General features: G+C 39.7%; 1 protein-coding gene across 9 annotated transcripts in view; it reads right to left on the minus strand.

The window, feature by feature from the left end:
- DIXDC1 (DIX domain containing 1) overlaps positions 1–20,305 on the minus strand; it is a 74,135-nt gene that overhangs the window by 34,391 nt on the left and 19,439 nt on the right. For 8 of the 9 annotated variants that reach the window (XM_056794409.1, XM_056794408.1, XM_016433864.2 and 5 more), the window contains 2 exons: positions 3,569–3,698; positions 2,728–2,853 (listed from right to left, as the gene is read on the minus strand). In XM_056794409.1, the coding sequence (XP_056650387.1) occupies positions 2,728–2,853; positions 3,569–3,698 (256 nt within the window). Of the gene's footprint in view, positions 1–2,727; positions 2,854–3,508; positions 3,699–20,305 lie in introns of those variants that run through there. The other variant, XM_016433863.2, reaches the window with a different exon arrangement.

Here is a 20,305-nt window from a genome sequence, read left to right on the forward strand (position 1 = left end):
ATCCCCTAATCTTCCTGCCCCGTACAAGCCAGGTGGGAGAAAATACTACACCCTTTCCTTCTCCCTTCTTCTTAATTTCTTTCCACTATATTAATTAAATCACCATAAAATTTCAGACTGACTTGGGTATTTTTATTTTATTATTGGGGATATCCATGGCAACCAATAATTAATATAATTTAGGTCACAACACTAAATTTATCCTTTACAGATATAATGGTCTGGATCTCCTAAGCCCATTTGCCAGAGGGCCTCTATCACTAGGCTATTTGGCCTTCCCACTGTTAGATTTAAAATAGTTTTGAGCGTTAAATTATTGTAGATAAGAGAGTGGGAGCCATAAGCTGTGATAATTAAAATGTTTGAGCAAGATAAATATATATATAACAATTATGACCGCTGAAATATGTTTTCTACTGTGTCTTGGTTTTATATAAATATAAGATGGTCACCAGGGAATATATTCCCAATTTATGAATATGCCCAAGCCAACTGGGTTTTATAGAGAAATTTAATTTATAATACACTGATTAATCAATAGAAAAAGAGAGAAAGTAAGGAAGGAATCAGAATGAATAAATCAGTCAGTTGGTTTTATCACTCACCCAAGATCTCTCTAGGTAAGGCTTCTCATGCCAACCTCAGGCTCCACCTTCAAGAGAGCCTCCTTTCAAGAAATGTTTCCAGAGAATTCTCCTCCTGACTCCTCCTGAGTTCTCCTTCCACAGCCTCCTTCAAGACCTCTCCAGGAGCTCTCCCTCCAGGACCTCTCTCCTCTCAGACTCCTTCAGAGCAAAACCTCCTCCTCCTCAGTCCTCAGACCCCCGCTATCTTTAAGCCCACAATCTCAGTTCCCTCCCCTCAGTTCTCACATCTACCAATCACTGTCGATGTCTCCCCTGTGCCAATGGTGGCTCTAGCTTAACCCAGGACCACCCAGAGGTCTGTTTCCTTTGCACATGTCTGTTGAAGGTCATATTCTCATATAATTAAATCTTGATCTTTGCTGCAGCCCTTCCTAAATCCTGTTACTCTGAGTAGGGTGGAGATTGGAAGTTCCAAGACCTGGTTCTGTCATTCCAAGTATCTCTATTGTATCAATTCTAAAATCAATCATGACTCAAAGAACTTCCTGTTCTATGCTTAAGTATAGGTCAAAGCCCTTTCCATTGTTTAGCAAAAGGTTTCTGTCCTAAAGTAGTCTTAAGTAGGGAGGAGAAGGATCCTCCCATGCCAAGGAGTTTCACATTCCAATAGAATTCTTACTATCAGTAGGAAATTTTTCAAGTATGAAATTTCCCAATGGGGGAAATTTCCAGCATTCATAAGTCTAAGAAAATTTAAGGTTTACACCACTCGCACAGTTTTCTCTAGAAAGAGGGAGAACGTGGGAACAAAGCAATAAGGCAGGTCTGAAGAATCCAGGTAAAGAAATGTCCATACTTGATCTTTTTTTACTTTGAGTGGAATGGCCTGAAACAAGGTTGGTGACTGCCACTCATGGAGCATCATTCATGCTAAATGAGCCCCACCAATTACACCAATACCCCTGATCTCATCAAAGAGAGGGTGAGCATTCCAGCATAGCAAAGAAGAGATCTAGAGATTTGGCAGGCTGCTCCAAGAGCCAGAAAAACCTCCTCTCAGTGCTGTCAAGTCAGAACCGGAGCCATGGAGCTCCTAGGCTCTGGCTGCACTTCCCAGGTACCCCTCCTCAGCAGCTCCAGGTTAAGCCTATCTGAAGTGTTATCTTCTCCTAAGTAAACCTAAGGTCACATGGGAACAACTAACATCCTGTTGGGGGTTATTAGAGGACATTTACAGGAGGAAGCTGTGAAATCTCTCTTGTCACACCTGAAGTCTTCTGTGAAATGAAAAGCAACGTGGAAAGCAGTCTGCTTCTAGACCAAATACATAAAAACCCATCAATAAATAACATTTATTAATTGCCTACTATATGCCTGGCTCTGTGGCAAATGCCATAACAAAATCTAGATGTTAATGTCCTGAAATAATTCTTAGTCATATGATCAAAAGAACTGAGAAAGGCATAGAAATGCACTTTCATTTTCTAATGTTAATAAGGTAGTCTTTTACTTTCTATCTGCTACTACTAAGTATCTACTAAGTTTTAGTTCTAAGGCAGAACAACAGTAAGGGCCAGGCAATTGGGGTTAGGAGATTTGCCCAGGGGACACAGTAAGCAAGGGTCTGAGGTCACATGTGAACCCAGGACCTCCTATCTGTAGGTCAGGCACTCTATCCACATAGTGCTACCTAGCTGTCCTTCTATAAAATTACTATCATCTTATCAGTTCTGACATTTCTTTTCTAACCATTAATTCTCTGTCATACTCACATCCCTGACAACCCCACATTGAACTATTATGAATAAAGAATTCTTGAATTCTTTTGAGCTGAAACAAACCATTCAAGATTTTATGATTACTCTGTCCCAAAGACACATAGTTGTTATTTTCTTAGAATAATAACCTGAGAACACATGTCTAGTTGTGTGTGTGTGTGTGTGTGTGTGTGTAAAAGAGGGAGAGAGGGAGAGAGAGAGGGAGAGAGAGAGGGAGAGAGAGAGAGAGAGAGAGAGAGAGAGAGAGAGAGAGAGAGAGAGAGAGAGAGAGAGAGAGAGAGAGAGAGAGAGAGAGAGAGAGAGAGAGAGAGAGAGAGAGAGAGAGAGAGAGAGAGAGAGAGAGAGAGAGAGAGAGAACTGACCTTTAGCAGAAGTCTGGTGCATTCTAATCTTTTTGGAGGCCACAAACTGAAGCACTTTCTCCACGTTGTTCTTCATCTCCTGTTGGTTACTGGGATTCAGCTGTATCCCATTCAACTTCTCTCCAGCTGTGATAAAGAAAATACTATATTAATAGAGTTGTATGTGCTGAGAGGTCCATTAAGAATGAGGACATCAGTAGGAGGGTTGATTTGAGAACTAAATGTTTGACTAAATATAGAGCAAGTAAGTTGTAAGGGTTTAATGGCGACGGGAAAAAAAAGAGCCTTTAGAATTGGTTTTGTTTTGGTGCTTTCATATTTTTATACTTATCTTTGATGCCTTTTGACATTGCTATGTTGTGAATAGTTTAAAAATCCCCTAGGCACAGGTTAAAAAAAGTATGAAGCCACCACAAAGGTAAATTAGAATGGAAAGAGCTAAGCTCCTGGATCCATATGTTAAAACACAAGTCTACTTTGTAAACATTAACTACTTGAAGATATTTCCCTCAAGGACCCCAAGCAAATGGAGTTGATGATAAAATATCCATGGGATTATATCTAGTTACACAGGTCTGCCCCAGGTGCCAAGTCTTCAAGAGCAAAGAAAGGCCCTTTCATAAAATCCCAAGGTGTGGAGGATAGAGGGCAAATTTGAGATAAGCCATTTAGATTCCATTTGTGATATAAATATGGGCAAATCTCTCAAACCAGGCCTCACTTTCCCCCATCTTATCTACCTTGTGGGGAAATACTAAAGGCAAATGAGTCATGAACTGACCTGTTCTTCCTGAACTGTGGGGGCCGTGGTCACCATACCCAGAACCTGAGGACTACTAACCAACAATCTCTATCAGGTATGCCAAGATGACACCATCCCGAAGATCCTGTCGGAGATCTTGCACCGGCTTCACCTCTGGCCTCTTCTTCAGCTGTGCATTCACCCATGCCACGTAGGTCTGTAACTGTTGCTGGAAGAAAAAAAAAGAATGGGAATAAGGAAGAGGCCATGTTAGCTCTTCTCCACCTCCCCACCTTGGCCTCATCAACTTTCATGGTAGCGGATGAAGCCATATAATAACCTATACACAGCAGAATATGAAAATTCTAAGGCTAGGGAGAATGCTAGAATCTTAGAAATGGCAGGGACCCCAGAGGTCATCTAGCCTAACTCCCTGCTCAGTGGATGAGTTTTTCTGAGAAGTAAGCTAGCTTGCTTGCTTGCTTGCTTGCTTGCTTGCTTCCTTCCTTCCTTCCATCCTTCCTTCCTTCCTTCCCTTACCTAGGCAATGGGGTCAAGTGATTTGCCCAGGATCATATAGGTAGGAAGTATCTGAATTCAGATTTGAACCCAGGACCTCCCATCTCAGGACCTGGCTCTCAATCCACTGGGCCACCCAGCTGCCCTCATCCTACTTCTTTCTAACAGCAAAGCTTGATCAAAAAATGGAGTCTGTGCCAAAAGCTTCTGGTTAAGAGTGAATCTACAAGCTGCCCCTCTGATTCCTGTGACCCTGACTGTTATACACAAGGAAGCAGCTGATATTTCCAATGATGCATGACTGCCAGTGTCCTTGAGTTTGCCCTTGTGTTGACTTAATAGGTTTAGTTCAGTCAGCAATCTTGTTTTTAGATACAATCACAGTTGTCATTTCAACTCCTGGATTGTTCTCCAGGTTTTTACCTCTGAACCAGTTGCCAGTCTTGCTTTTCACAAGTTCTCTCCCATACCTGAACATAAAAGCAAGATTTGGTCCACAGTTTGATACTTAGGAGTTGATCTTGGATAATTAAGGCTAATCAATTCAACCAAATACATACTCCCTCTCTCATAATTGCTTCCTTCAAGATGAGACTGGTGTGAAAGCCACACTTCATCATTAGCCACAGAGATACCATCTTGAACCCAGATTATTGGGATTTCTACAGTTAGGTTTAATCAGGGGTTTTGTGTTCTTTAAGGGGACCTGATTTACTCAATGCCTACACAAAAATGCCTATCTCTTAATTGGATTTCACTTCAACTGACACAAGCCTTGAAGAAGTAATTTTCTCTCTTTCTCTTCTGGTCTATTCTCAAATTCCCCAACTTTGGTCATAAGTCAGACAAAGAAAACTTCCCAGAGAAATGAATCAGCCAACTGAAATGGGAAGGGCAATAGGAAATAGCAGTATAAGAGTTATGGTTGTTTCTCCATGAATTGGGAGAAGAAGCTGAAGAGAAGAAACTTTTATTGACTCTCTCAAATGATATAAAAAGTAAATGTTTTATCTTTGAGCTTTTGCCTATATGATAGAGAAGATTTACTGGACTGGCCAGTCTCTCAGTCATCTGATCCTGCATTGTGAGAAGTAAGGTGATAACATGATTATAGTAAGGAGGAAGCTAGAGATTTAGAAGAGAGTATCTGACTCCATACAAATTCATCCGAAATTTGGTTATTCAATCTTCAAGGAACATTGACAGACCTAGGTAGGGGATAATCAACTTATTCCAATACTCAGAAACCACTTACAAAAATACATCCACAGGTAACCTTAACACATCCCTACTTTTGCTCCTGAATTGGACTCCACCCTGACCCCTGTTACTGGTTCCTGCTACTGCTGCCAATCCAACCTCCTAGGTTGTCCCAGCCATCTGCACCTGATCTTCTTGATACTGATCGCTCCTCCTCCAGCCTGAGTCCCAGACTCCTGGTAGCTGCCACTGTGTCTTTGGAACTCACAAACTTGGAACCGCTCTCCCAGAAGCTGGTAAAAAACTGGGGAGTATTTTCTTTAGGCACTGATTAGCCTCCTAACTCCCTCTCCACGTGTCTGGGGAACCAAACTGCTCCCTAGAATTTTTCCTCAGGGGAAAAGGGAAGGGAAGAAGTTTTTACTCTTCCAAATAGGAAGTAAAAATTACAAGCATGGCATACTCTATGAAAGAGCAAGTACCTTGTCTATTTCAAACAGCTTCTATGATTCATGAGTGCACTGATCCTTTCACTTATCTTGCCTGAGATTCAGGGGAGAAATTTTGCCACTTGGGCCTGCCCAGTCTCTAAGTTTCATCCAGTTTGAGATTCCTCAAACCCATGTTCTCCCTCGATATGGGAAATCCCACAGTGCTGACAAAAGGAATCTGAACAGATAGAGAAAGGAACTTTAAAGAAACTGGAGGTGAAAATTTTAAGCCTTTTTAGACTCCACTGTTTTATGAAAGTCTCTGTATTTTATTGTATTTTTGCTGATTGTCTGCTTTAAGATTTAATCTGTTGTTTTAAATTCATTTATTAATGTATTCAATACTATTCTGTTACACTGAATCAGTTTAATTTACTATGTTTTAACTATTAGATATATTCTGTTACCTTCCCCTATAACTATGCTGAACAAAATAATGTAAAGCCCATGAACAGATTTATTTTCTTCCATTTTTCATTTGTTAAGTGTCACATAGATGATGGATGAACCAACTATCTCAAATTTAGCTCCTACCTGGCTCCTATAATCTGGTCCCTTTTCTGTCTTTCATAGTGTGGCAAACTTTCTATAGTCCTAGCTACTGATTGGGTAAATGCATAATTGCTTAAATCACTTTAATTGACCCCTGATTCAAGGACCTGTTATAGATTTATTTTTCCTTTATTTAAAATTTTTACACATAAGACTTTGATACTTTATATTTAATCCAGAAGTTATTTTTTTCTCTTTTATTTGGATTTTTTATATTTCTCTTGTCAATTGATTCATATACCTCATAATTCAGCTATGCATCCCTAAGTGATCCCTGTGTTTTTCAACACCCTCCTCAGAGGGGAATGTATTATTATTCTAAAATGCAACTTTAAATTCTTTTTGAGAGTAATTTTAGGATAAGAAACACACTGCCTCTCCGAATCCAGAAAGTGAACTGTTTGGAGGAGGCACCATTAAGATACCTGCACAGACCACACAGCGCCCCAGAAGATCCATAGTGAACTTTGGGATGTGGTGATTTGAACTGTGTGGGGTTGAATGCATTTGTTTTGTATGTATACTCTTATGCTGAAGGGGACTGCCCCCAAACTGGCTTTTTGTCAATGTGCCTAGCAATCATTGGTTTTATTCTCTTTTCCTTTTATCCCCAAATTGTTGTAATTTCAAAGTTACAAAATCCATTGGATAGACTAGTCTTCCATGGATCTCGGGGGGGATGTATAATTGAAAATCTGTTACCCTAAAAAAGAACTACATTTCCCGGGAATCCACTGACTTCCTCTCATTATGTACTTCCTGTAGACAGGGTATATTAGATGGGGATGTGGGGAGTCCCAACCTCTTTACTTCCTGTCCTGAGCTTGGTGGTGGTAAGGCAGGCATTTGAACTGGCTGATTAGCCATGGGAACATGGTCTTTATTTTGTATCCTCTTTATTCCTTGATTTCTAATGATCATTAATAAATCTCTTAAAATATAATATTTTATATTTGAGATCTAATTTTAATTTTACAAAGTGGAGACCCTGGATGGAGTTATTATCGAAGAAATTCTTGGTCAGACACAGTTTCGACTAAATTGCCTATTATCTTCTGACTGAGATTCTGTGACTTCCTTTAATGGCAGGATCCCATCAATGGTAAATCAATGTATTGATGTAGACCAGCGGTTCTCAACCTCTCAATTTGTAGCAATGAGAATACATAATGCATATCAGGTATTTACATTCCGAATCATAACTGTAGCAAAATTACAATTTTGAAGTAGCTACCAAAATAATGTTTTGGTTTGGGGTCACTGCAACATGAGGAACTATATTGTGGGGTCACGGCATTAGAAAGGTTAAGAACCACTGCTGTAGACATAGCATGCCTAAATTTCTGCAAGGCATTTTACAAAGTTTCTCATGTTATCTTTGTAGACAAGAATAGACAAGATGGAAAAATATCACAGTTTTATATGGATTCAAGCCTGCTTAAGTGCCCCCATCTGAAGAGTAAACATTAATAGTCCATGTCAATTTGGCTTAAGGTCTCTAGTGGAATATTCCAGGGGTCTGTTCTTGGCCATGTGTCTTTTAACATGCCTACAAATGACTTGGATAAAGTTATAGATAGTAAAATCAATAATTTTGATTACATCAAATTAAAAGGTTTTTGTACAAACAAAACTAATGCATCCAAAATTAGAAGGGAGGCAACAAATTGGGAAACAATCTTCATTACAAAAACCTCTGACAAAGGTCTAATTGCTCAAATTTATAAAGAGCTAAACCAGTTGTACAAAAAATCAAGCCATTCTCCAATTGATAAATGGGCAAGGGACATGAATAGGCAATTTTCAGTTAAAGAAATCAAAACTATTAATAAGCACATGAAAAAGTGTTCTAAATCTTTTATAATAAGAGAAATGCAAATCAAAACAACTTTGAGGTATCACCTCACACCTAGCAGATTGGCTAACATGACAGCGAAGGAAAGTAATGAATGCTGGAGGGGATGTAGCAAAATTGGGACATTAATGCATTGCTGGTGGAGTTGTGAATTAATCCAATAATTCTGGAGGGCAATTTGGAACTATGCCCAAAGGGAGATAAAAGACTGTCTGCCCTTTGATCCAGCCCAAAGAGATAATAAGGAAAAAGACTTGTACAAGACTATTCATAGCTGCACTCTTTGTGGTGGCCAAAAAATTGGAAAATGAGGGGATGCCCTTCAACTGGGGAATGGCTGAACAAATTGTGGTATATGTTGGTGATGGAATACTATTGTGCTAAAAGGAATAATAAAGTGGAGGAATTCCATGGGAACTGGAACAACCTCCAGGAATCGATGCAGAGTGAGAGGAGCAGAACCAGGAAAACATTGTTCACAGAGACTAAAACACTGTGGTACAATCAAATCTAATGGACTCCTCCATTAGTGGCAATGCAGTGATCCTGAACAACCTGGAGGAATCTATGAAAAAAACCACTATCCACATCCAGAGGAAACATTGTGAGAGTAAAAACACCAAAGGAAAACAACTGCTTGAATACATGGATCAAAGGAATATGGTTGGGGATGTAGACTCTAAATGAACATCCTAGTGCAAACAACAACATGGAAATAGGTTCTGATCAAGGACACAAGTAATACCCAATGAAATTGCGCGTCTGCTGTGGGAAGGGTGGGAAATAAAGTGATTATTGTAACCAAAAATAAAAAATAAAAAAAATAAAGTTATAGATAGCTTTTTGATTAAATTTTCAGATGAAAAGAAGCTGGAAGGTATAGCTAACATGTTGGATACCACACTTATCATTTAAAAAACAAAACAAAACTCAATAGACCAGAACACTGGGTGAATTAGAGATAATAGAGCTAAATGCAATGTCTACACTTGGGTTTAAAGTTTATTTCACAAGTCTAAGATGGTTGCAGTAAATCTGAGAATTTTAATGGAGTGCAAATTCAATACCATGATATTGTAGCCAAAAAATGTAATACAGTCTAGGAGAGGCATTATGCCCAGAATGAGGGAGATGAAAGTATCCCTGTTTTTTGCCCTGGTCAAAACCAGTTCTAAAGTATAGTTTTCAGTTCTGGGCACACATTTTAAGGCTGCTGTCTAGCTGGAATGTTTCCCAGGAGTATATCATGGAAGGCAAGGGGCCTGGAAACCATGTAATATGAGAATTGGATCAAAGAACTAGGAATGTTTAGCTTGGGGAAGGGGAGACAGGGGAACTATGACAGCAATTCTTCAAGTATTTGAAGTTCTGTCATAAGGAAGAGGTAGATTAAACTTATTCCACTTGGGTCAGAAGGGCAGAACTAGAGACAATAAGTGGAAGTCTAAAGGAAGCAGATTTCTTTAGATATAAAGAAAAACTTCCCAACAATTATAGCTGTCCCAAATGGGAATGGGCTGCCCCAGGAGGGAAAGGGTTCTCTCTCATTAGAGGTCTTTAAGTGAAGCTTCAATGCCTACTTTCAAGGATAATGTAGAAGTGATAACTGCTCAGATGAGGGGTTGGACTGCCTGACCCTTTTAAGCCTCCCAACTTGTAGATTCTGGAATTATAATTCAAATTATTATTTTTTAAATCAATACTAAGTATTGGTTCCAAAGGAGAGGAGCAGTAATGGCTAGGCAATTGGGAGTTAAGGGACTTGCCCAGGGACCCACAGCTAGGAAGTACCTGAGGTCAGATCTGAACCTAGGACCTCCCATCATTAGGCCTGGCTCTCAATCCATTAAACCATCCAGCTGCTCCTCTAGTGTTCTTTTTACAACACCATAATGCCATACTGCATCTGGTCCCTTCAACCTGAAGGACAGGCAGCTGATTCACCAGGATTCAATGTCTGGTTATCATGGAAGTCCAAGATCTTGAACCTAGTAATAAAGTTCAAGTGTTAATTGCATCAGGGTATAATTTTGTTAAAATACTGCAGAGCTCCAAGTTCCTGATATTCCTTTAATTGGATGATCTTAGTAATTGCTCATCTGCTGCTTAAGAAGTTTAAATCTTTATTAGGTTTTTCTTGTGGGCGTATTTGTGGGAGGAAGAAAAATCCCCAAAATGATAGTAACAGAGGATTAGTATGCTGCCATCTACTGGACACTGTGTGCAATCCAGTGACCAGCAGGAGCCCAAATGCAAAAGCCATTTTACTATTAAGATTCACACCTTGAAAGGCAGCCAGCTGCAACATCTGCAGAACTCAGTGCAGATATCTCTTCATAATGACTAGCTAAGATGACTGAGCAGCAGGAAACCTGTTCATAGGATCAGTTTTTAGTGCCTCCAGAGATCATGCATTTGTCATACCCTGTCATTTGACAAATATAGAGACTGAGACCTAGAGGAATATTCTCATCTAAAGTTACAATATGCTAAAAGAAGAATCAGAATGAAACCAGGCCATCTGAACTGGGTTTATCCAGAACTATTAGGTTCAGGTAGGGAAAGGTGGAGGGACTGAGGTAACAGAGAATTAGGTGAACTTTGCTTCCTTGTTAGTGAGGATAGCCTGGTTAGTGTGGGTCAAGAAATAGTTCTGGAGTGAAGAGGCCTCAGTTCTGATATTCCTTGGCTATGTGATCCTGGAGAAGTCACTTATTTTGAACCTCAGTTTCCAAATCTGTCAAATGAGGATATTAATACTTAATGATCTGCCTTATAAGGTGATTGTGAAGAAAGTGCTTTGTCAATTATAAAGTATTGTATAAATAGGAGCTATTATTAAGCCTCACAGTTCATCTAATCAAAAACAGTACATAATGAATAATTACATCAATAAATGGGGAGGGGGTAGAGGTATATTATCAATTTTACATCAGACCAAAGAATGTTTCTACCCAAGTCCCCAAAGTCTCTGATCCAAGATCAGATAGAGCTTCCTAATAGCAATTTCACGGATTTTTATTAATCTCAACACAGCATCGTTAACTAGCATAGCTTCCAATAGTGTTGTCTATTTTGAATGCAAGAGAGTGTCTTGAATGGATAATATTTCAATCTCAACAAGATATACTCAGAGTTGCAGAGCAAATTAAGTTCTGCCTACCCTATCAGAAATAAATTTTAAAATCTCAGTGACTATGTATTTCTCCTCTCTTTAAGCCTAGCCTAAAGGATCATCCAGCAAGGTTAAGTCGATACAGCCTCTGCTCACTGGCAGGAAACTATTTGAATCTTTAACCCAAGAGTTCTTACCTAGTCCCCCCACTTAATTTGATAACAGTAATACCTTCCTAATCATGAAAACACTTGCATCTAATTAGATAGGTGAAAATGGACAGCCACTAGAGCAACGGTTCTCAATCTCTCAATTTGTAGCAATGAGAATACATAATGCATATCAGGTATTTACATTCTAAATCATAACTGTAGCAATATTACAGTTTTGAAGTATCCACCAAAATAATTTTTTGGTTTGGGGTCTCCCAACATGAGGAACTGTATTGAAGGTCAAAACTTTTCTTCCTCTCACTGTCTACGGCTAAGACTTTTGAAATTAAGAAAGCTAGCACAGATATAGCATAGACAGGAATAAGAGAAACCCTCCACCAGCCTGTGAGGCCTGGCCTCAGCTCAAAAGCTGAGAGAGACTCCAAAACCTCATTTAGGGAAATCCCTCTTCCCTCTTCCCTGATACCTCTCCAATCCAAATTTGTTATTAAATTTTATCTTTATTTGAATATCGCAGTCAGATAAGAGGACTAACATTTCAGGGGACATAGAGGGAGCTGTACCTCAGGATAGCCATTCAATAATAAGTGGTTCTTACTGGACCCCTGCTGGGCAACCTTGGTCTGGGGGAAGGCTTTTCCCTCAGGAGGGTCCATGCTGACTTGCTCTGGGGTATCTACAACATCAATCTATAGAAAAGATGTCCACTCAGGATATCATAAGTGGCCCATTTCTCAGGAACCCCATTTTTCAAAAATAGCTTTTCAGCAGGGGCATCTCTCTCCTTTTACCTCACTAGCAGCCATATTCTCTCTCTCCCTTCAACTCCTCCATTCCCTGCTACAAAACCATCTGTATCCCCTGTTCTTCAATCCCACCTATTTTTCTATAAATATTACAGTTTTTGGCAGAGCCAACTAGGTTTTTCCAACCTAGTTTGCCAGAAATTGGGGAAAAAGAAGGTAGTTGGAGGTGTCAGAGAAGTTTCAGAGAGATTGGGCCTACATACATTTCAAAAGCCTGTGTGACTGTGGAAAGCAGCCATTTTGAGAGCAGTGTTGAATGCAACTAATCTGCCTAGCAATACCACAGCCAAAAGAAACCATTCCTTCTGAAGGAAGGAGGTGACTCTTAAAGGGTGAGACTTAAAAAAAACATTTTTTCCGTTGCAAAAGGCTTTTTAAGATACAAGACAGCAAAGAAACTATTACTTGCCATAGGTTATCTAGCCTTGATTGGACATTTCTTTTATATGGTTTACAACTCATTTTTTGTCAAGATTCCAGATTATATTCATTTTCTGCTTGCCATCTATGAAGGTTTACAATGGCTAAATATAAGTGTAAATTGCTTGATTTCATTCATTCCCACATATGCTGGAGCATTATTCTTCTTAATCCAATTATACTATGCCCTAAAAAAAGGTATGCATCTAATTTATGGGAAAAAAGCAAAAGACAATGAAGTGGCTGTGATGTTTTTAAGCCATGTGGGAGGAGATAACACAACTAAAGCAAATGATTAAGCAACTGACTGAGGAGAAACAAAGTGGCAAATATATTAACACACAACAGACATACCTAAAAATAACAATATAGCTGAACAAGAAAAGACAGATGGGGCAGAAGGTGGAATACCAATATTGTCAGTAAGAGATCAAACAAGCCTACAACCAGACAGTGGCAAAATTCATATTAAAACACATAAACCATTTAAAGCCACAGACCTTGAAAGTCTGAAAAAATGGATGCCTTTCTGGTTTTCAGAGCCTGTAAGATGTTTGAAAGAATTTTAAAGAGACATTAAGCTTCATGACCCAAATTTCCAGGACAATGAAATTCTTCTCTCAGAATTATTTTCAAAAAGGGAAAAACAGCAATTCATTGATGAAACTAGAAACAATCCAAATTTAACATCTTGGCCAGGGGAAGGAACAGACTTAGAGTTATCTAGTAATGCAAATCTACATTATTTTAAAAAGGCCAGAGAAGATCTATTAGAGGCAATGAAAAGTTTTTCAAAAAGACCAGATACTTGGGGACAATTTGAGAAATTGAGACAGGAAAGTGGGGAACATCCATCAAAGTTACTCCATAGAATGATTGAAGTAGCAGAGGATGTGCTTGGATTTGAAAATTTAACTGAACAAAATCTCCAACACATAAGGAGACAATTTGTGAAAGGCAGTAACACACTTATAAGATCATATTTTAAACTTCAGTGCCCAGACTGGGAAACACTAAGTCTGGAAGATTTAAAAAAAAACTGCAATATTCACAGGTCATAAAGAAATCCTAGGGGAAAAGGATGAAATAATAAAAGAGCTTAGAACCAAGCTCAAGGAGGCAAATAGCACAATTAAACATAAAGAAATTGAAGAAATAAAAAATCTAGCCACTCTACAATCATACAAACCCACAAGAAATTACACACAAAACAATCAAAGGAGAAATGTACCCAAATGTTTCCTATGTGGAAAAATGGGTCACATGATTCGAGACTTATTTAAAGGCACAATTAGTCCAAGCTAACAACAAACAGAGGTCATGGAAAAGCAGCATAAAGTATAGCATTGACAATACACAAACAAATAACAAGCTTGGATTGAAGAGGTATCAGGGAAAAGGGAAGAGGGATTTCCCTAAACGAGGTTTTGGAGTCTCTCTCAGCTTTTGAGCTGAGGCCAGGCCTCACAGGCTGGTGGAGGGTTTCTCTTATTCCTGTCTATGCTATATCTGTGCTAGCTTTCTTAATTTCAAAAGTCTTAGCTGTAGACAGTGAGGAAGAAAAGTTCTGATCTTCAGAGCTGGTTGGGCCTATCTCTTCAGGCTGACACCCCTAAAGACTAGCCTTACAGTTCAAACTGCTTCCCTTAAGTCCTTTTGTCGGTGACACAATCACAGGAATCCAGGGAAAGCACACAGTTGGGAAAATCAGGAAAATAGAGGCACTTCTATCCAGAGACCAGGAGAGAGCTCCTTCCTCTTCCAGGACCCAGAAGGAAGTGTTAATCATAAGACCCACTGCCACTCCCCATTCCCCTTCCCCCACCAACTGTCAGTCTTGTCAATATCTTCTCTCTAATATTCCACCTGCTATTGTTCCAATTCAGTGGCAGAAAGTCCAGAACTTGACAAAGTTTTCCTTTCCATACAGGGATGTGGGCAAAGAGGGTACTAAAAAGCCATGCAGTTTCTAGAATTTCTAGAAACATTAGCATTACTTCAGGTAATCTAAATCTGAGATCTTTATCCAGTGACCAATAGATAGACACATAGTGTTGTGGAAACATACTCTTACTAAGTGAGATCAGAAGGCAAAGGGATGGCTCAAGGCACTCTTTGGAAAGAAAAATAATAGTTGGTGGAGTTGTTTTTTGTTGTACATGCAAAGTCAACAAGAAACATCATTTCATTAACATTTAATTATCTCACCTTGCAGGGCTCAGCATGAGACTTTTCAAAAGGATTGCAATAAAAATAATTGTAGCTTATTCAATCTATATACAACAAAAAAAATGTAGAGGCAACTTGGCATTATCGACAAGAAACGTTCAGCTCAGGAAACCTACATTCAAGTCCTGCCTCTGACATATAGTGAGTGACCAAGGTGAGTCCCTTGAGCTCTCAGTGTCTCACTCTAACACCACTGCTATCTTTTGTTTCACATCACCATCCTTTCCAAATATTTCCCTCTTTTTACCCCTACTTACTGAACTATACATTGTAACAACAAGTAAAAGAAGAAAAGCTGTTCAGCACAACAGTCAATGCATCCACTGATCCTGACACAGTATATGCAGCATTCCACACCCATAGCTTCTCACCTCACCTTTTCTTTGAGGACAAACTTAATCATTATAACAGTTTTCAGGTATGTGTGAGGGTTGTATGTGCTTTTTGGTGTATAATGACATATTGTTGTCATTGTGTTTATTGTTTCCCTAGACCTGCTTACTATAATCAGCCATCATATAAACTTTTACCATGCTCTGAGATGTTCATATTCATAGTTTTATGATAGCACAGCTGTATTCCACATCTGCATACCGTAGTTGGTTTAGCTATTCCCCAATCAATAGAGAGAAATAGAGAGAGACAGAGAGAGAGCTCCAGGGATGGAAAGTGAGGAAGTAGTGCCTTCCACCAAAGGGAGAAACAAACAGTAAATCCATTAAGGTAGGTGGGGTCAGGTGGTGAATGGCTTGAAATACTTTATATAAGGCAGTGGAGAAAATGCTAGTCCTGAAGTTGGGTTCAAATGTGGCCTTGGACACTTCCCAGCTGTGTGACCCAGGGCAAGTCACTGACCCTATTTGCCTACTCCTTACTGCTCTTCTACCTTGGAAGCAAGCTTGTATTGATTCTAAAACAGAAAGTGAGAGTTTAAAAATAAACACTCAATAGAAGAGTCTATATTTTATCCTCAAGGCAAGAGAGAACAACAGGAATTTGAGGAGTAGAATAACCTGGTCAGGCTTGAGTTTGAGGAAAATCATTTTGGAAGTTGGGTGTAGGACAGATTGGAGAGATGAGAGGATTGAGATTAGTGAGGAGGTGCGGCTATTAGTCCAGGTAAGAGGTGTCCTGGATATCTCCACTAAGCTGATACTCGGGGGATTATTGAGAATGAGATTGGAGAGATGCTGAGAAGGCAGAACCAACTGTATTTGGCAAATGATTGGGAGGCAGGTAGAAAGATCACTGGATTTGTTTTAATAAAAATAGCAATGATGATGGCTAGTATTTATGTAGCACTTACTATGTGCCAGGCACTGTGCTAAGTGCTTTATATATTTGATACTCCCAATGACCCTATGAGGTAGATGTTATTATTATTCCTGTTTTGCAGATAAGGAATCTGAGGCACACAGAGGGTAAATGACTTGCTCAAGGTCTCACAGCTAGTAAATGTCTGAGGCCAGATTTTATCTCAGCTTTCCTCAACCTCAAGCCCAGCTCTAGCCACTGTAGTTGAGAAGTTAATGGTAAGTGTTTTGTGAAGTCTAAGAAGTTATTAGTGATCAGGGAGGACATTCTTTTGACATTTCAGCTGAGAGAGAAGGATGGGGAAAATATTGCAGGCATAAGAGAAAATCTATGCACAGACACACTACAGCAGTGATGGTGAACCTTTTGGAACTTTTTAGGGACCTGTGCTATGACCAGACAGCGTGCAGTGCCCCACCCACCCCTGTGATCAGGAGCGGGGCTGAGGGCAGGGCCAGGATGCAGGTTGGCCAAGCCAGGGCCTAGCTCCTCCTGGAGAGAGGCTTGAGTGCCCCACCCACTGTGTTCAGGTACAGGGCCAGGCTCCCAGTCAGCCATTCCAGGGGCCTGCACATGCCCACAGAGAGGGCTCTGCGTGCCATCTTTGGCACATTGCCATAGGTTTACCATCATGGCACTAGGGCATGTGGAATGTTAGGTAGCCAAGTAGTCTAATCTGACTAGAAGGAAAAGTCCATACATAAGAGTAAGGCTAGAAAGCTAGTTCTAGGTTTTAGAAAGCAGCAGATGATAGAAGGCTTTGAATAGCAGGCAGAAGAATTTGAACTTTCCTCAATAATCAACAGAAAATCAGACAGCTAAGTAACAGAGTAGGAAGCTAGGTGGTCATGAAGTACTGAGTTCAAATCCTGCCTCAGACACATACAGACTTTGTCACCTGGGGCAAATCACTTAACCTTATCCCTCTCAACTCTAGTTTCTTTATTTGTTTCAATGAGATTAAAGATGACCACTTCCAAGCTCTTCCAGCTCTAAAATCTGTTATCCTATGAGTATTTCTGACCAAAGATCTCTATAAAAGAAAGAATCTTCAGGTAGAGGCATGAAGATAAATTGGATGGAAAGAAAGTGGAAGCAGGAAGACCTGGATGGTGGTTACTGTAAATAGTTTAGTCATATGGTTATGGGGTCTTATCTTAAGGTGCTGGCAGTGGAAATAAGACATATGAGAAATATTGAGGAGGTCAAATTAATAAGACTAACTAATTATACATGAAAGTTGAGAAACAGAGAATAATTAAAAATAATCCCAAGCTCACAAACAAGAAGAGAGCATAATAGCCCATCCTCTGCCTGAGATGTGGGGTAGTAAGGTACCATTGACTAATTGATACCAATCTCAGACATCAGATCCTTTTCCCAAGCACTAGGTCTCTCTTACTTCCAACATGGCTTTCAACAACTGGACAAGGACCCAACCTGGGACCAATGATGTAGATGCATCATCTGAAGTGGCTGGTGGCCCAGTGAATAGAGTACTGGCCTGAAGTGGAAATTTGGTCTCAGACACTTCCTAGCTGTGTGACCCTGGGAAATCTTAACTTCACCCCTCTGCCTGATTTTCCTCAACTGCAAAAAGGGGGTAATAATAGCACTTACCTCTCAAGGTTATTGTGAGGATCAAATGAAATGATAATTGTAAAAAGCATTAAGCATAGTACCTGGCACATAGTAGGTATTATGTAAATGCTTATTTCCTTCTCTCTCTTTATATAAAGTTAGTATTAAGAAATCTGATCTCCTCAATTCCCTAACACTTAAAAGAGAAGTGATACACCCTCTACCATTCACAGTACTTGATCATGGAAACCTTAGTAAAAAAAAGGTACTTCATCTCTGGTGGCCATTCACCTCCCTCCTTTAAAGCTTCCAATCCCTGTGGATACAGACTCCCTTCTCCATTCTCCCCAATCCTTTCTAGCTACATAAACTAAAACCATTTTCCACTTCCAGGTCTCTCCTCCCATCCTTCCACCCCCAATATCCCGTGTCCCATTCTAGCTCTGTGTCCCTTGTTATTATGCCCTCTGAAATTCCCATTCTCATTTGCACACTTCCCTTCATCTTGGGCCTCCCATGCTGTTCCCATTTTCTGGCACTCAGACTTGGCTCCCCACAAAGACATCTTTAGCTACTTTTTCTAGTGCAGGGTGCATCTCTCATGCTTCCTAAACTATGGTCCTGGAAGAAGAGCAGCCATGCTTCTTGCCTTCCACTGCCACTTCCAGTCTCTCCCTCTGCCACCACCAAATAGTCTCTTCTCCTTTTAAGTTGACACTCTCCAAATATAGCTCCCAATACACATCCTGGTGGCATTTATCTATTCGCTATCCATCCTTTCTCAAAGAGGGGAGTACCTGGCTCATCCTAACACCTTGTCCTATGTTGATGTTCCTTCAGAAAAATCTAAACTTCCATTTCCTAAACCTCTCATGATTTATGCTTTTATTTTATTCTGGCCACACACAAGGACAACTACATCTTTGATCTCTCCATAATTCACAACCACTCCAATTCCATTACAGTAGGACCTCACTTTATGCAACAAATATGTTCCAAGCCCTTTCCCATATGCTGAAAATCATACATGATAGCAAACTCCATTATTTAGTAACTATATCATATACAAATATACCTAGGTACTTTATGAATTTTCTTAGGCTTATCAGAGTTACCAGAAAGACTACTCTTATTCTTTGGGGTCATTATTTAATAGCTAAAATAGTGTTAATGAAACAAAAAGAAATGCTGCCCTGATTCAGATAGCATTTGTTACAAGTGAGAATTCTGGACCGATGTGGGAGCTAATGTTTGGTGCAAAACAATGTAATGACTCAAACTAAAGCTTCTCAGAATGAAAATGAGAAGGATCAGGTGAACTGCTGTGAGACTTTATACCACTTGGGAAAATAGCACAGACTTAACACATAATTAAAACTTTTTATTTTACATATTTTTCTGCCTTTATTTTTTCTGTTGTTAATAGTGTACCTGAATTCACATAAAACGAGATCCTACTGTATCAAGATTTCTGAAATTCTTTTATCCAACTGTAACCTTTTATAATTCCATCTTTCCCTTTGCCTCATTCTCCTTAACCTATTCTTCACTGTCACCTTAACCTCCAGTTCTTCCACTCCTCAGTACTCTCCAAGTACATCACCCCTCCTCTGATTTCACTTTTCTCCCTTCCTAATTTTGACTCTATAGTCAACTGATTTAACATTACATTGTCCTCTGTGTTCTGTATCCAGTCCCTAACAGTGCTAGATGCTGAAGGAAGTCACACAGCATTGCTAACTAGGAATACTAAGCTATGTTATCTCATCTCATCACAACAAAGCAGTCCTTTTACTCCTCCCTAATTGATTCTCCATCCCTCTTTCTAGAGTAGCTGTTCCAAATCTCTTCTTTCCTCAAGCTTCCCATACTATCCCCTCTGCCTACTCTTTCATCAGAAGATCTTGCTTCATATCTGACTAAGAAAGGCCTCCCTCTCCTCTCCTCCTCTCATATCAAAACCCCACTCACACCATACCCTGTCTCCTGCTTTACTCTATTTTTTGATGAAAGATGACCCTTTTCCATGGTAAGACCAACCTCTTTACCTATGCTACTGATCTTACCCCCTTTCTTCCTGAAGAAGAGCAGATTGCTCTCACTTAGTTCCTCCTTCTCTAATCTTCAATTTCTCCCAGTCACTTGGCTCCTTCCCTGTTTCCTACAATCATCAAGGAACATTGACAATCCCACAAACTTAAAAAAACAAACAAGCTCATATTTATCTTTTCAAGCTATGCTCTTCCATCTATCCTCTCTTTCATTGAGAAATGCCAGGAGAAGACTGTTTACTTTCTTGTTTCATACACTTTCCTTTTTCAGCTCTTTGTAATCTGGTTTCCATCTTTTTTTTTTTTTAAATAAAAAAGAAGAGCAGTGAGGGCTAGGCAATGGGGGTCAAGTGACTTGCCCAGCGTCACACAACTGGGAAGTGTCTGAGGCCAGATTTGAACCCAGGACCTCCCATCTCTGGGCCTGACTCTCAATCCACTGAGCTACCCAGCTGCCCCCCCCTTTTTTTAACCCTTTCCTTCCATCTTAGAATCAATATTGCATATTGGCTCCAAGGCAGAAGAGTGAT

The sequence above is a fragment of the Monodelphis domestica genome, chromosome 4 (assembly GCF_027887165.1).
Source record: "Monodelphis domestica isolate mMonDom1 chromosome 4, mMonDom1.pri, whole genome shotgun sequence".
NCBI lineage: Eukaryota > Metazoa > Chordata > Mammalia > Didelphimorphia > Didelphidae > Monodelphis > Monodelphis domestica.